The sequence below is a fragment of the Aulostomus chinensis genome, chromosome 9, assembly GCF_037954235.1.
Source record: "Aulostomus chinensis isolate RoL2024-O1b breed Wild chromosome 9, RoL_Achi_v1.0, whole genome shotgun sequence".
NCBI classification, from domain to species: Eukaryota; Metazoa; Chordata; class Actinopteri; order Syngnathiformes; family Aulostomidae; genus Aulostomus; species Aulostomus chinensis.
Genome location: NC_141328.1, coordinates 29,882,626 through 29,897,069, shown reverse-complemented (window position 1 = coordinate 29,897,069; position 14,444 = coordinate 29,882,626). Strand labels below are relative to the sequence as shown.

The following is a 14,444-nucleotide window of genomic DNA, read 5'->3' as shown; positions in this document are numbered from 1 at the left end:
AATTAGTTGTTAATAAGCAGCGTCATGAGTTTGCCATATTTAATAAAATATCCACGTTATAACTGAGAAACAGACACAACGAAGAAAAGGTCACGTGTTTTGTCCTTGACGAACTTGTCTTCCCTACAAACAGACAACTGACGTATGCAAAGGTAAGTCAACAAGAGTAGAAATGCTAAAGGTGAAGTAGAAATGTTTCGCCCAGGGGTGGGCAACCCTGTTAGTGCAACCCAACCCTTGAACAGGTGATTCCACTGATGAACACTCCTTCAGCCACAGGAGTGTTCATCAGTGGAATCACCTGTTCAAGGGTTGGGTTGGAAGGACAACCTGCATCCACATGGCCCTCCATGACACAGGGTTCCCCACCCCTGGTTTAGCCCCTCCCCTTGATGGAGATGCATCACTGGGACAGCATTATGACCTTTGACCTGACCGTCACCATTGATGACTTCTCGAGCAGGAACATGTTTGTCTAGGTAAACGTGTAAATGTACTCCTACTTTCAAGCTCCACTTTACTCAGAGAAAACATTAGAGCACCAAAGGAAGACCAGGTAGACGTTTTATTCTGAAAACTACAAAGCTCAAAACAGGATGCAGTCAATCAATGTGTGGTAAATGATCAGACATATTAATGACACATCCATTCACAGGTGGAGACGAATTAAAGGACATTCATCGTATTCACAGCAACAGAAAAGAGGAGCTCACACTGCAGTGATGGATTTCTTTGATCCTTTTGGCAAAATCTGCTTTCCTCCAGGGAAATAACTCCATCTGAAGAGCCTTCAAGTACTTTCACACAAAATACACACTGTACTTCAATCATTCCAAGTAACCAAGAGGAGTGATACCTGCGTTGATTGCAAAAGTGGGAACAGACACACACACAAGATGCATATGAGCCATCAAGAGCTTTTTGTTGACAATGCATACGGCACACATTTTATAAAACACTGAATCGTAGTTACTGTAAAATATGTACATCCCTGAAACAAAAACAGCAAACTGAGACTAAATGTGTGTGGGGGGGGGGGGGGGGGGGGGCACATTCTGTGTTGGCCATGAGCATGGATGGCGCCATGATCACCATCACCAGGCTCATTTTACCGTTCACACTCAAACACCACGAGTGGAAGTCCATCCCGCTCTCGCTCACGTCGTCTCCCACACAAACCTTTGTCAACTCACGATCCTGCAGGAATATAGAATGTCTCCATAAATCTGATGGCTTTCAAATTTCAGTTCCGTCACGTCTGACAAAAGATGAGAGTCGCGTGATGAGGGCCAGAGTGCTGCAGCTACAGACACACGACTGGACCGAGATGCTCACCGGCAGCCGGTCCACTGCTGGACCGCGTCATTGTCTCTATTCACAGCCAGTCTTCAGCTCTCCTTATATACAATTACTAACCCATGTCATGGCTCCGCCTCCTCCTTCCCAGGAACCGCACAGTGGAATCATCTGACATCAACTACTAACCATCGTTGCAGTCAAAGGCAAAGGCCGAACGCCACCACAGTCTAGAACTCGTAGTCCTTCTCAGCCATGTCGATGGCCCATGCGAACTTCTCCCGCTGGGTTTTGTTGTAGATCTTTTCAATGGGAACACCCCATTTTTTGCACCTGGAGACGAAGGAAGATGGACGAGATAATAATATTATCGTATATCTGGTCAGTTTTCAAAATAAAACACCTTGTGCAGACTTCCTGTTGTAAAAATCTACCTGAGACGGACTCAGTCTAAACACGGACTCTACGTCAGGTGATAGAAACACACGAATGAAGAGACCACAACCAAACCAACTGCATCTGAGCGAGCTGGGAGGACCGACATGTTAGGCAGCCGGAACCGGCGCAGCCGGAACCGGCGCAGCCGGAACCGGCGCAGCCGGAACCGGCGCAGCTGAGTCCAGTGGATATACAGGGTCCAGCGCACAACTTGTAAAACGTGTCAGAGCAAAGTAAACCTGCTCCATTTCTGCATCCAGTTGAAGTTGAATGCGTCACCTTGTCTCACACCCTCTCACTAAAGTGCACTTTGAAGAAAGTACTTTGCATATCCAGTCTTTAAGAATAATCTCTATTTTTGTATTGTTTTTTATTCTCCTTTTATTTGTGTTTTGTTTCACTCCTTTCCTACCTTTACGTCTGCGAGCTGCTGTAAATGCAAAGTTCTTCCGTGTGGGTCAGTCAAGCAGTATTTATCTTGATGCTGTTTCAGTTGTAGTCATTATGAGTAGATGTGATGTCGTAGCCACTGGCTGACGAGCACAGTTCGCTGACTGTTTCCTGGACTTCCCTGATTGGAGGAATTCAGAATGTGTCACTAAATTCATTGTCATGTGTTTACACATGATTAACAGTTTGAGTTGATCTCCAGCAGCACGTCTCCATCCCATTCAGCCACAGTCTCGCCAGGTTCCCATGCACCACCCTAACAGGGGGACCCCGTCCCCTACGCCTACAACCAGGCAGACACAGCATTCCTGCATCCATTGTGCTTGAGGAGGCTCTCCAGAAATAGTTTTGGGCCAAGGGTTAGGGAGGGTGGACCACTGTTCCTCTTCTCCACAGACAGCTCCTCACTGACTTCCCACATGGAGGAAAGAGTGCTGTTTGGCGACGCTCCCTGGCCTACAGAAACAAACCCCATTGTTCCTTGCACTCACACGCTTTTCTTCCTCTAATTTTCCTTCTGCAGCCGTTAGCTTTTTTGCTTGTGCTGCTCCTTTTCCCACAATGGAAGAACATTTCCTGCCTTTCTGTCACCAAGGTAGATAGCATGCACCCACCCAGAGGAAGTGGGACCTCTGCTTATTCCCTGTCACATTTCTTTTCCCTGCACTGACACCTGCTGTCAAACACTACAGGTAACATGGAGATAAACATGGAGTGCTGTGCTGTTGGTACCATGCAACAGAGATCCGTGGATCCAGGTAGTTGAGCTTGGAGGTGCCCAGAGCGATCTGCTTATTCTCCTCTCGGTCGGTGGCTTGGACCTGGAGCTTCATCAGCTGCTCCTCTATTCTCTGTACAGCTTTACGCTTCACCTCCACAGCCCTGACAGCAGAGCACCAAGACATACAGAGAGACCGAGAGGCCGGGTGAAATACATGAGCTTTGTGGACATGAGCTGGATGTTTCAGACTCTGTGGTGGATCAACAGCACTCAAGCATCCTCACTTTTTACTCTTTTCATTGTGCGAAGCCTTGTGATCAGCCTTTGCAGCTTTCAGCTGCTTCCTGGCTGTCGAAAGCTGATTCTGTTTCTCATCGATCTGCAATCAAAACAGACGCATGTCGAGTCAACTGGACATCAGGCACCACGAGAGGGAGAGCATCACCGTACACAGTGACAAAATAAAGCCTCCACAAGACAAACAAGAGCGTGTCTGGACATCGTCACGCGTGCCGGGTTCACCTTGGTCTGAAGGTTCTGCATGGACTTCTCAAAGGTTTTGGGCGGAGCTCTCTGGTGGTTGCAGAGGATGGCCACAGCCCGGTTGGCTCGGTTGTACGACAGAATCTTAGCAGGGATGCTGTCATCAGCTGGACGCCCAGTAACGCCGGCAGCAGGAGAAGAAGGTAAAAGTCACTGAACCATTGGCAGTATCTGAAGGCCCCACCCGAGACAAGTATCCCAATGTCTGTCTGCAGAAACGCAGGTTTTTTAAACCAGTTATTTTTGCAGCTCTTCCATCAGTGAAGTATTTGACGTGCAGCTGGACTCCACGAGGTCAAAGTTCATATTTTGTTTTTCAATTCAAAACAAGCTGTCTGAATGCCACAGAATCTATCCATATTGTCCTCATGGTGCCATCAGACGCATAATTCACACTTTCACTCGAGAATATAGGTGGCTTTTCCCCTAAATTTCCATGTTAATCCTGGATTTGGCTGTGAATTCTGAAAGTTTTGATGTTTTCAATCTTCTTTGGAATTTTGATTCTGAATCGTAACTCTTATTCCAACTAAACTGCTTTGTGCAGAATGTAATGGAGGTCAGGGTTTAGTCTCTGTTTTAAATGAGCGCATTCATTCTTCCACAGGAGAGCTGGAGCAGTTGGATTGAGCAGAAAGGTTCTACTGGATTATTGGGGTACGCGGTACTTGAGGCTGTACAATTTCAAACAGTAACCAGTTGAGTTTCTGGAGCAGCTGTGACTCACGGCTGGTGAGCTCCTTCAGCTGCTGCTGCAGCGTGATGGAGGCGTTGTAGGTACGGAAGACCTTCGCTGTCAGACCGTCCATCAACTCCTGTAAATGCTTATTCAGAATAGAGGTCTGCAGGTGGACAGAGAGGAGGGTGGAGCCACAGTGTGGGTGGGACCAGAACACAGGGACACTGTCATCAGATCAACATTCTACTCTTCTTTGAGTTCAAGAGTTCACTGGATGTGTTTCTTACATTCAGTCTGTCAAAAAGGTCGTCTTCAGGCTGCTTGTTCTCCAGGAACAACTGGAGATTTTTAAACACCTGCAGAACAAGAAATCAACGCGGTTGATTTTGTGCTCTTTAAGTGAAACGACCTCATCATCATAGCTGCACTGTCACATTTCTGCCAGACGGTGGCACTGTCTTGCCTCTGCTTGGGTGCTTTATAGCTTGTGAAGAGAGTATGGCTGCACGGTGTAAACCTGAAGTTACACGTTTATTCATGAATCATGTGTTCTTTTCCTTCATCTCTTCATGTGCTTACCCTCTTCTCCACCGGGATCTTGTTGTAGTAGCGGATTGAGTCTTTTCCCAAGAAGTCAAACTCCACCACGTACTCCTGGTCGTCCATCTTGGGGTACAGCTTAATGTGCTCCACCCGCAGCGAGCAGCAGCCAACTGTATCTGCCGTCTCTCCCTCCTCCTTTTCGTTCCCGGCCCTCAGAGCCAGCTGCAGGGTTACGCCACACAGAGTGATGATCTTTGAGCAGCTGAGGGTTTTAATCTCTACATTACAGTCACCTGCAGCAGCAACTCTGGGGATTCAGTAACATGTGAGTCTGCAGACAAATCAAACTCTTCATTTCACTGTTGTGGGCAAATTCAGGATGAGGAACTTAGGAACACGCTAATGGTGTTCAGGAGCTGCACCACGAGTTCATACCAAAGAGAAAAAGTTGGAATCCTGCTCACCTTATCGATGAAGTAAAGTGCCACAGCTCTCTGCCGGATCCTCATCTCTTTGGACTTCCAGTCCTCTCTGTACTGGGTACGGATGCGATCCACACACTTCTTCAGCCGCCGCGCCGTCTCATATTTCTGCCAGTCCTTCTCTCCCTGACAGATACATGAACGCACACACACACACACACACACACACACACACACACACACACACACACACACACACACACTCTCTCTCAAAGAAGGAACTTTAGAATGCTGACATGATTGAGGGCGGGGCTGGAGGTCAGGTACCTTGATCCTGGAGCTCGGGTTCAGCATGATGTACTTGATGGATCCCTGAATATTCTCCGTCCAAGACACCAGCCAGGTCACCTTGTTGTCATGGCGAACCTCCTTCCATTTGGTTCCCGGGGGAGGTTTGGGATGCTTGGAGTCCCTACGAGAGGAGGCACATATAAAAAGGTGCAGGACACGTTGGCTTCTTCTGCAGTCGAAGCGTTTCTCTGTACGCAGGATTTTGATTCCATCGTTTCACTTCAGCCTCATAAATTACAGACCAACGCCACATCAATGACAGGAAACTAAAGGTGGCAGTGTCCTACAAAGCTCACATGAAATCCTGTTCCACGACTGCGTTGATACGATCCTTGCAGTGTCAAGTTGTAAACTGAAATTCTGAAGCTTTTGTGGTGCATGTACTGCACAGTACTACATAGTACTGCATAGTACCGCATCGCACTGTGTAGTCCTGCATATCACAGAGACGACACCACTGTGACCATCACAGTGACCCAGACTCCAGTTGGCGTCTTGTGCTGGATCGTGAAATGGAACCTGAGACGCGCCACAGGCACACACATCCACGCTCAAGAATTTCCTCTAGAATTCTTTCTTGCAGCGTTTGCGTCCACATTTGCTTTCTTTAATCAGAAGATGCTGCGTGCTTCACACCGGGGTCACTCAGGGTCGGTTGGTGAGGGTCCATGCGGTGACCCTGCCGTTACTGGCGTTGCTGAGAGGACTCACTTGCTGCAGTTGATGATGATGTCTTCAGGCCTGATGCGGCGCTTCAGCATGCCCATCTTTGGATGGTCGCCTCGCCCTCGGAAGAGGCCCGGCGGCTCGATGCGGAAGTTTCCGATCCTCTCCTTGTGGTTGTCCATGATGCAGAACCCGTACTCCTGGAGAACCCTCTCGTTCTCCTCTTTGATTTTCTACCAAGCATAAGAATGAATGATTATAATTCCACAGTTCCCGCGTGAAGAGGGTCTGCATGACGCCACCCACCTGTTTCTCCTCTTTGGACATTTGTTTCCTGGCCTCTGACTGGGCCTTGAAGTACTCGCTCATTTCACTGAAGTCACACTTGTTCAGGTCCACGATCTTTGACTTCTCCTCTGATGTCATTTCCTGAAATGAAACGTAAAAACTTCAACTTCGAAGCCTCCCGCTGAGTGCTGTGCTCAGCGTTCTTCCTCACCTTCCTCCAGTCTTTGAAGAAGTTTTTCCTGAAGATGTCCTTCGTTGTGTACTCATGATCCAACATCTTGGCGAAGAATGTGGCGACCTCCTCAGCAGTGGCACCAAGTTTGACTGGTTTACCTTTCAACACAACAACACACAGTCGCGTTACAGCCCCATGCCAATCAGCTGCCTGCTGCATCTCACCACCGGGGACCCCAAAGGCCAGCAAGCAGACTCACCGTCATAATAAAATTTGACTTTGTCAGGCAAAGGTTCATACGGAGGTGCAAACACAGGACCCTTGTGTTCAAGGAAGCGCCATTTGGAGCCATCGGTGCATCGCTCCTCCTCCCACCTAATGACCACCAACCACCAGAGACGACACATCCGTCTGTCATGAGCGTGTCATTTCCTGAGAAGCCTTCTACTTGTCCCGAACATCATCTCACCATTTCCACTTTGTCTCCTCCTCTTTTTTAGCCTTCTTTCCCTCAGTTGCTCTTTTATCTTTCATCTTCTTCTTGGGTTTTATTTCCTAAAGTAGAAACCAGCAAAATAAATCTGGTGACCACAAACAAACACCAGTCAGTGAATATGAGAGTATCCCTCCATCCATCATCCCTCCATCCATCCATCATCCCTCCATCCATCCATCATCCCTCCATCCATCATCCCTCCATCCATCATCCCTCCATCCATCATCCCTCCATCCATCCATCATCCCTCCATCCATCAACCCTCCATCCATCCATCATCCCTCCATCCATCCATCATCCCTCCATCCACCCTCCATCCATCCATCAACCCTCCATCCATCATCCCACCATCCATCCATCATCCCTCCATCCATCATCCCTCCATCCATCATCCATCCATCCATCAACCCTCCATCCATCCATCATCCCTCCATCCATCATCCCTTCATCCATCCATCATCCCTCCATCCATCCATCCATCATCCCTCCATCCATCCATCATCCCTCCATCCATCATCCCTCCATCCATCCATCATCCCTCCATCCATCATCCCTCCATCCATCCATCATCCCTCCATCCATCCATCATCCCTCCATCCATCATCCCTCCATCCATCCATCATCCCTCCATCCATCATCCCTCCATCCATCCATCATCCCTCCATCCATCCCTCCCTCCATCATCCCTCCATCCATCATCCCTCCCTCCATCCATCATCCCTCCATCCATCCCTCCCTCCATCATCCCTCCATCCATCATCCCTCCATCCATCCCTCCCTCCATCATCCCTCCATCCATCCCTCCATCCATCCATCCCTCCATCCATCCATCCCTCCATCCATCATCCCTCCATCCATCCATCATCCCTCCATCCATCCATCATCCCTCCATCCATCATCCCTCCCTCCATCCATCCATCATCCCTCCATCCATCATCCCTCCCTCCATCCATCATCCCTCCCATCCATCATCCCTCCCTCCATCCATCCCTCCATCCATCATCCCTCCCTCCATCCATCCCTCCATCCATCATCCCTCCCTCCATCCCTCCCTCCATCCATCATCCCTCCATCCCTCCTTCCATCCATCATCCCTCCATCCATCCCTCCCTCCATCATCCCTCCATCCATCATCCCTCCATCCATCCCTCCATCCATCATCCCTCCATCCATCCCTCCCTCCATCCATCATCCCTCCATCCATCCCTCCATCCATCATCCCTCCATCCATCATCCCTCCCATCCATCATCCCTCCCTCATCATCCCTCCCTCCATCATCCCTCCCTCCATCCATCCCTCCCTCCATCATCCCTCCATCCATCCCTCCATCCATCATCCCTCCCTCCATCATCCCTCCCTCCATCATCCCTCCATCCATCCATCCATCATCCCTCCATCCATCCCTCCATCCATTATCCCTCCATCCATCCCTCCCTCCATCCATCCCTCCCTCCCTCCATCCATCATCCCTCCATCCATCATCCCTCCCATCCATCATCCCTCCCTCATCATCCCTCCCTCCATCCATCCCTCCATCCATCCCTCCATCCATCATCCCTCCCTCCATCATCCCTCCCTCCATCATCCCTCCATCCATCCATCCATCCCTCCCTCCATCCATCATCCCTCCATCCATCCATCATCCCTCCATCCATCATCCCTCCCTCCATCCCTCCCTCCATCCATCATCCCTCCCTCCATCCCTCCCTCCATCCATCCATCATCCCTCCATCCATCCCTCCCTCCCTCCATCCATCATCCATCCCTCCATCCATCATCCCTCCATCCATCCATCATCCCTCCATCCATCATCCCTCCCTCCATCCATCATCCATCCATCATCCCTCCCTCCATCCATCCCTCCATCCATCCATCATCATCCCTCCATCCATCATCATCCCTCCATCCATCCCTCCCTCCATCCATCATCCCTCCATCCATCCATCATCCCTCCATCCATCCATCCATCCACCCATCATCCCTCCATCCATCATCCCTCCATCCATCATCCCTCCCTCCCTCTCTCTCCATCCATCCCTCCATCCATCATCCCTCCCTCCATCCCTCCCTCCATCCATCATCCCTCGATCCATCCATCCATCCATCCATCATCCCTCCATCCATTATCCCTCCCTCCATCCCTCCCTCCATCCATCACTCCATCCATCATCCCTCCCTCCATCATCCCTCCATCCATCCATCATCCCTCCCTCCATCCATCATCCCTCCCTCCATCCCTCCCTCCATCCATCATCCCTCCATCCATCCCTCCATCCATCATCCCTCCATCCATCATCCCTCCCTCCATCCATCATCCCTCCATCCATCATCCCTCCATCCATCCATCCCTCCATCCATCCATCATCCCTCCATCCATCATCCTTCCATCCATCAATCATCCCTCCATCCATCCATCATCCCTCCATCCATCCATCATCCATCCATCATCCCTCCCTCCATCCATCCATCATCATCCCTCCATCCACTCATCCCTCCATCTATCCCTCCATCCATCATCCCTCCCTCCATCATCCCTCCCTCCATCATCCATCCATCTATCCATCATCCATCCCTCCATCCCTCCATGTTCCCCCTCTCCTCCTGTTGAGGGTGGTGGGGGTGGAGCCTATCCCAGCAGCCTTCCCCCTGGACAGGTCACCAGTCCATGGCAGGGCCAACACATAGAGACAGACAACCATTGGCTCTCCCAGCCACGCCTACGGTCAATTTAGAGTCTGGATTAACCTGGTCCCTCTTGATGTCTTTGGACTGTGGAGGAAGCTGGAGTACCAGAGAGAACCCAGCAGGAACAGGGAGAACATGGAGACTCACCCAGAAAGACCCCGTGCTGCAGCCGGGGCTCCACCCACAACCTTCTTGATGGGGGCCACAGGGAGGACCACTGCTCCACCCACAACCTTCTTGATGGGGGGCCACAGTGAGGACCACTGCTCCACCGGGCCGCCTTAATATGAGAGTATATTTATCCAAACTAAGTTGAATAACTTCCCTCACCTCGTCCTCCTTGTCTTCTTCAAGCTCATGTTTCCTCTTCTTGGTTTTTTTGTCGTGTTCTGTCTTGACTTTTTTGGGCTTGTAGTTGAATCTGGAAATAAATATGATCGTTAAAAACAAATGGCAAAGAGCAGTAGAATACAAAGGTTGGATGAGGTTGCACAGCACCCACCCTTCATGGTCGTAGTCGTGTCTGGAGGTCTTGTTGTGTTGAGGCGACAGGTAGAAGCCGTTGTCTTCCTCGGGCTCACTCTTCACAGCAGCAGGGCTGAAGTCTCTCACAGAACTACACACCAGTCGAGAGCTTTCATCACTGACGATCTTTCCAGAAAGACTTTTACACATCAAAGACAAGAAAATGATGCAGTTCACCTCATACATCCATTCTCCTTCTTAGACTTGTCTGTGAGGGAGGATTTGATCTGTGAGACAGGAGAAATATCTGATCACTCACACGTCACTTTCACACCATTAAAGATGTAAATCGGAGGCCACTGAAGGTTTGTGAAGGGTTTTGTATGTGAGTGGACCAAGAAGTCCTGACTAGACGAAGCCTTTGAGAGATTGTTTTTGAGGCTGCGCTGCGTTTAATCTTCTGTCTCCAGCCGTGTCCAGCAGAAAGTTCTGAGGCTGCTGTTTCTGAATTCAAACATCTACACGAGTTCCATCTGACAGCCAGTTTGTGAAAAAGAATCAAGACTTCTTGGGTAGAATTAGATTTAAAACGTGAGACAGCAGTTTTTTACATCAGAGTGACACAACAGTTACTCTGTCACGGTACTCAGCGAGAACCAACCTTGTCCTCTCTTCTCCTCTCTTTGTGTTTCTCCCGGTGTTTGTCTGGTCGGCCATCGCCGTGCTTCAGCCTCTCTTTGTCTCGATGCTTCTTCTCGAAATGATCCTTTTGTTTGCTGGATCACAGAAGCCAGAGGTCAGAGGTCAAGTGCTAGGGTTCAGATGTGGTCCAAACACAAAAGACGTCTTCAACAAAGCACCCGCCAACTTCAACTTTATCACTGACAGCGAATGTTTATCATGGCCAACGGCCAGGAGGAAAAGCAACGCCGTGATCCAACCACATTCTAACCCTTAAGAAGTTCAAGCAGACAAAAGGAAAACATACAAAAAGCTCCCCGACGGTTCTGCTCACGCGTGCAGGAGATGTTGTTCCTGGAAGTGGATGTCTTTATTATGCTCAATCACATTCATTTTCCCTGGGCTCATTTGCAAAAGAAGAGCAGATACACGAGGAGTGAAAATGAGCTTCTTGTAAAGTCCTGCTGTATGAAAGCAACCAGCCGGTGGACGCGGGCTGCTCGTGCACCACCCGAGGGAGGGGGGTCCTACCTGTTGCTGTGCTTGAATTTCTCTCGTTCTTTGTCTCTCCTGTGGTCTTTGTGTCTGTGCTCCTTGTCTTTGTGTTTGTCCTTGTGTTTATGAGTGTCTACGATGCAAAGATGACATCAACATTTTAAGAAACATTTCAGAAATTTAAGCTGACAATATTTTTGCCCGGTGTGTAATCTTGGATCAGTCACCAGCTCCACTGGCGCTGAATATTCTGCATGTCACACAACAAGCAAGAACCAAATGTTTGAACCAAAGCAACGCCGAGGAACTTCAGTGAGTCGACACGACACAGCAGCAGAGCCACAGTCCCTCAGGACAGACCGCCGCTGCGTGGGGACACCACTGTTCTGACCGTACTCACATCTGCTTGAAGAGCTACATTTGGGGGTTTAAGGTCTCTTGGCCACAGCCGTGGTTGGTTGACTCCTGGCTGGTTGAGACCCTCCAGCAGGCCAAACTCCTGCCAGCTCATTTTTATCTAACATTTTTTTCTTAACTGGTATTTAATGTTAAATATATGATTTATTCTGTATGGGTTTTGCTGGCTTTCACCTCCTTCCAGGGGAAGGTTGTCAGATTTGTTTCGCTCCTACACTGAAGGAATCCTCAGCTTCCATGTGCTCACTTCACCTTCACAGTGAAGAATAAAATCCTTATTTAAGCTTTTCTATTTTTTTGCCAATTTTCCATCATACTTTCAGAAACTTTTCAGTTTCCCCATTGCTGACAGTGTGGTGTGATTGTCATGTGTTTGTCAGATTTCTATTATTAACCCTTTGATAAATATTCTGATTTTGATGGTGATGGAAGTGAACGGGGAACCCTCAAAATGAACCCTGAGCTCAAACCCCGCGACTTCGGCTCGTTTTCAGCTCAAAGTTTCATCCAAGTTTGACTGGAGCTCCAAAGAAGTGTCCCGCCATTGTCTGATTTACAGAACTTCTGTTGCAGTTTTCAGCCTTGCTCTCATCTTGACTTTTATGTGTAATTGGATTTTTATTTTGTTCAAATATTAAATTCTGTAACTTGATTGTAGGTGCTGAACATACACAATCTTTAATTATCACCTCCGACACAACAGTTTGCAGTCGCTTTGTGAGGCAGCCTCTCAACTTTAATCAGGGACTCATTCACGGAACCTCACGTGCCGGGGGCGCGAACCGGTTCTTCTCAGGTCAGGATCCACTGAGACGCGATTTCCCCGGACGGCAAATTAAAGCCTTCACTGCCCTCAACTTTGCACGCGCAACTTCCCTCGTTCACGTCGCCATCCGTCGTGAGGTGCAACTTCATGTGTGTGTCTTGATAGCGTGAGCTCGGATGCGTGGTCGTCTGCTGGGGGGACCGGGCCGGACCGGACCGGACCGGACCCAGCTCTCGCCTCCATATCACGGCAGTCGCTCGCTCGCTGCTCGGCAGCGGCCACGCAGAAAAAGAAAATGGCGCAGAGACAAAGTCCTCAGCCCCGATTTCGCCACTTTCGGCTCATAAATTCGCTGTAATTCAGCGTCGATGCGCCGGCGCAGGCACGCATATCAAACACGGTGTTGGGCGCTTTCGGAACCCCCGCCGGCCCGGAGCCCCGAGGCTCGCGCGGCTGCGATCTGGACCCTCTTTTGGAACAATAGCCGCAAGAGAGCGGAGGAGCAGGGACTTCTTCTCTGGGACGCCATTTCTGTCCTGTCAACTCTGCAGACAGCTGACGGCTGCGCTCGCGAATCAAAGCCATGATCAATAAAATCCCTCGTCAGAGGACCTACCGCTTCCTTTGGATCCGGAGTTGACCTGCAGATGGTGATAAAGGAGAGGTGTGACATTAGTGGCCCGGTGGCTGCAACTTTCACCTGGCATCAGAAGGAACCACATCAATGTACCGGAGCACCAACACTGCACATCAGGGTGAGTTCTGCCCGGCACGACAGTGAGGACATCGTAGCACATCAACACACATGCAGACATTTCTTATTCGTTGCTCTGGAACCAGACAGTAAATTCTTGACGTTTGGAGACGACGAGCGGGTCCAACCCGTCCGAGGTGTCACCAGGATACGAACCTGAGTGTCTCCGAGCTCGTAGCCTCCACTCATGCTGGGGGAGAGTGTTAGACGAGCAGGTGAAGTTCTCAGGGATGCAGCACCTCAGCACCTTCACTGACACCGGAATGGAGTCCCGACTCAGAACGACTGCGCATGCTCCGAGCAGCCTCAACGGTAGGGGACCACCATCTAACCCGCGTCGAGCCGGACTCGACTTCAACCCGCAACTTTCACAGGTGATTCATGGGCGCATCTGCTGTGCCCGCAAGTTGTTAACCTTCTAGCCGCAGGGTTACAACCCTGTCATCAGCTCATTATAATCAATAAACTGAGACTGAAATATAAGGAAAAATATATTAACCATATTGCACAGTTTCACAGAACAAAAGCAGTAGAAAATTTAATTCAGTTTAACAGCATAATTATGCCAACAAGCTCCAATATCAGTCCAACAAGATTAATCCAGCATTGAACATGAACAGCACACTCACACCGCCACATCCTGGACGCACACATTCAACTACAACCTCACGTGATAGCATGGACAAAACAACAGCTTTTTTAAAAAACAAACTGTACATGGTTTCTTGCTGCACTGAAAATTCATCAAATGGGACAGAAACCAAAAACTGACTGATTCACAGCGGGAAATAAACATTTACAGTACAGTTCACAGGTTGCCAGACGAGCAGCTGCACCTATTTGGACTTCCTTCGTTTGGCCTGGGTGGGGCTGGCTCCAGTTTCTGGGATGACAAGAGAAGGATGGGAGTCAGCAACCACGTGCGTGAAGCTTGATGGGACATGGAGACATTCCATCTGAAGGGCTGTTACCTTTTACAGCAGCACTTGTTGCAGGCCTGGCTGACCTCTTCCTAATACCACTGTCCGCCACCGGCTCCTCCTCTACCTCCTTCTCCGCCCGAGAGCTGCGTCTGCTCGGCCCCTTGGGCTTTTCCACCGCAGCTCTGAGAG

At 49.6% G+C, this 14,444-nt stretch overlaps 2 protein-coding genes across 7 annotated transcripts in view; both read right to left on the bottom strand.

Annotated features, from left to right (window-relative positions):
• Positions 1-556: 556 nt before the first annotated feature.
• On the bottom strand, positions 557-13,677 carry top1b (DNA topoisomerase Ib). Of its 5 annotated transcripts, none has more exons than XM_086214977.1 (21): positions 13,489-13,677; positions 13,195-13,219; positions 11,432-11,528; positions 10,881-10,995; positions 10,457-10,506; positions 10,257-10,370; positions 10,085-10,175; positions 7,042-7,127; positions 6,832-6,947; positions 6,609-6,730; positions 6,416-6,538; positions 6,155-6,342; positions 5,420-5,564; positions 5,135-5,278; positions 4,707-4,892; positions 4,415-4,483; positions 4,176-4,290; positions 3,428-3,555; positions 3,190-3,284; positions 2,917-3,066; positions 557-1,629 (listed from the first exon to the last, which is right to left on the bottom strand). In XM_086214977.1, the coding sequence occupies exons 1-21, from the start codon at positions 13,519-13,521 to the stop codon at positions 1,527-1,529; spliced, it is 2,295 nt and encodes a 764-aa protein (XP_086071103.1). In that variant the 5' UTR covers positions 13,522-13,677; the 3' UTR covers positions 557-1,526. The 5 variants fall into 5 exon arrangements, 4 of the variants coding, with proteins under 4 accessions (XP_086071103.1, XP_086071102.1, XP_086071101.1 ...); XM_086214976.1 differs by having other exon boundaries at positions 13,195-13,340; positions 13,489-13,613; XR_015117951.1 differs by adding an exon at positions 2,147-2,305 and having other exon boundaries at positions 1,516-1,629; positions 13,195-13,618.
• A 167-nt stretch (positions 13,678-13,844) lies between these two features.
• The window catches only part of ncoa6 (nuclear receptor coactivator 6), a 17,961-nt gene continuing 17,361 nt past the window's right edge, over positions 13,845-14,444 (bottom strand). For both annotated transcript variants that reach the window (XM_086214973.1, XM_086214974.1), the window contains 2 exons: positions 14,304-14,437; positions 13,845-14,215 (listed from right to left, as the gene is read on the bottom strand). In XM_086214973.1, coding sequence (XP_086071099.1) covers positions 14,169-14,215; positions 14,304-14,437 — 181 coding nt within the window. In that variant the 3' untranslated portion in view covers positions 13,845-14,168. The remainder of the gene's footprint in view (positions 14,216-14,303; positions 14,438-14,444) is intronic.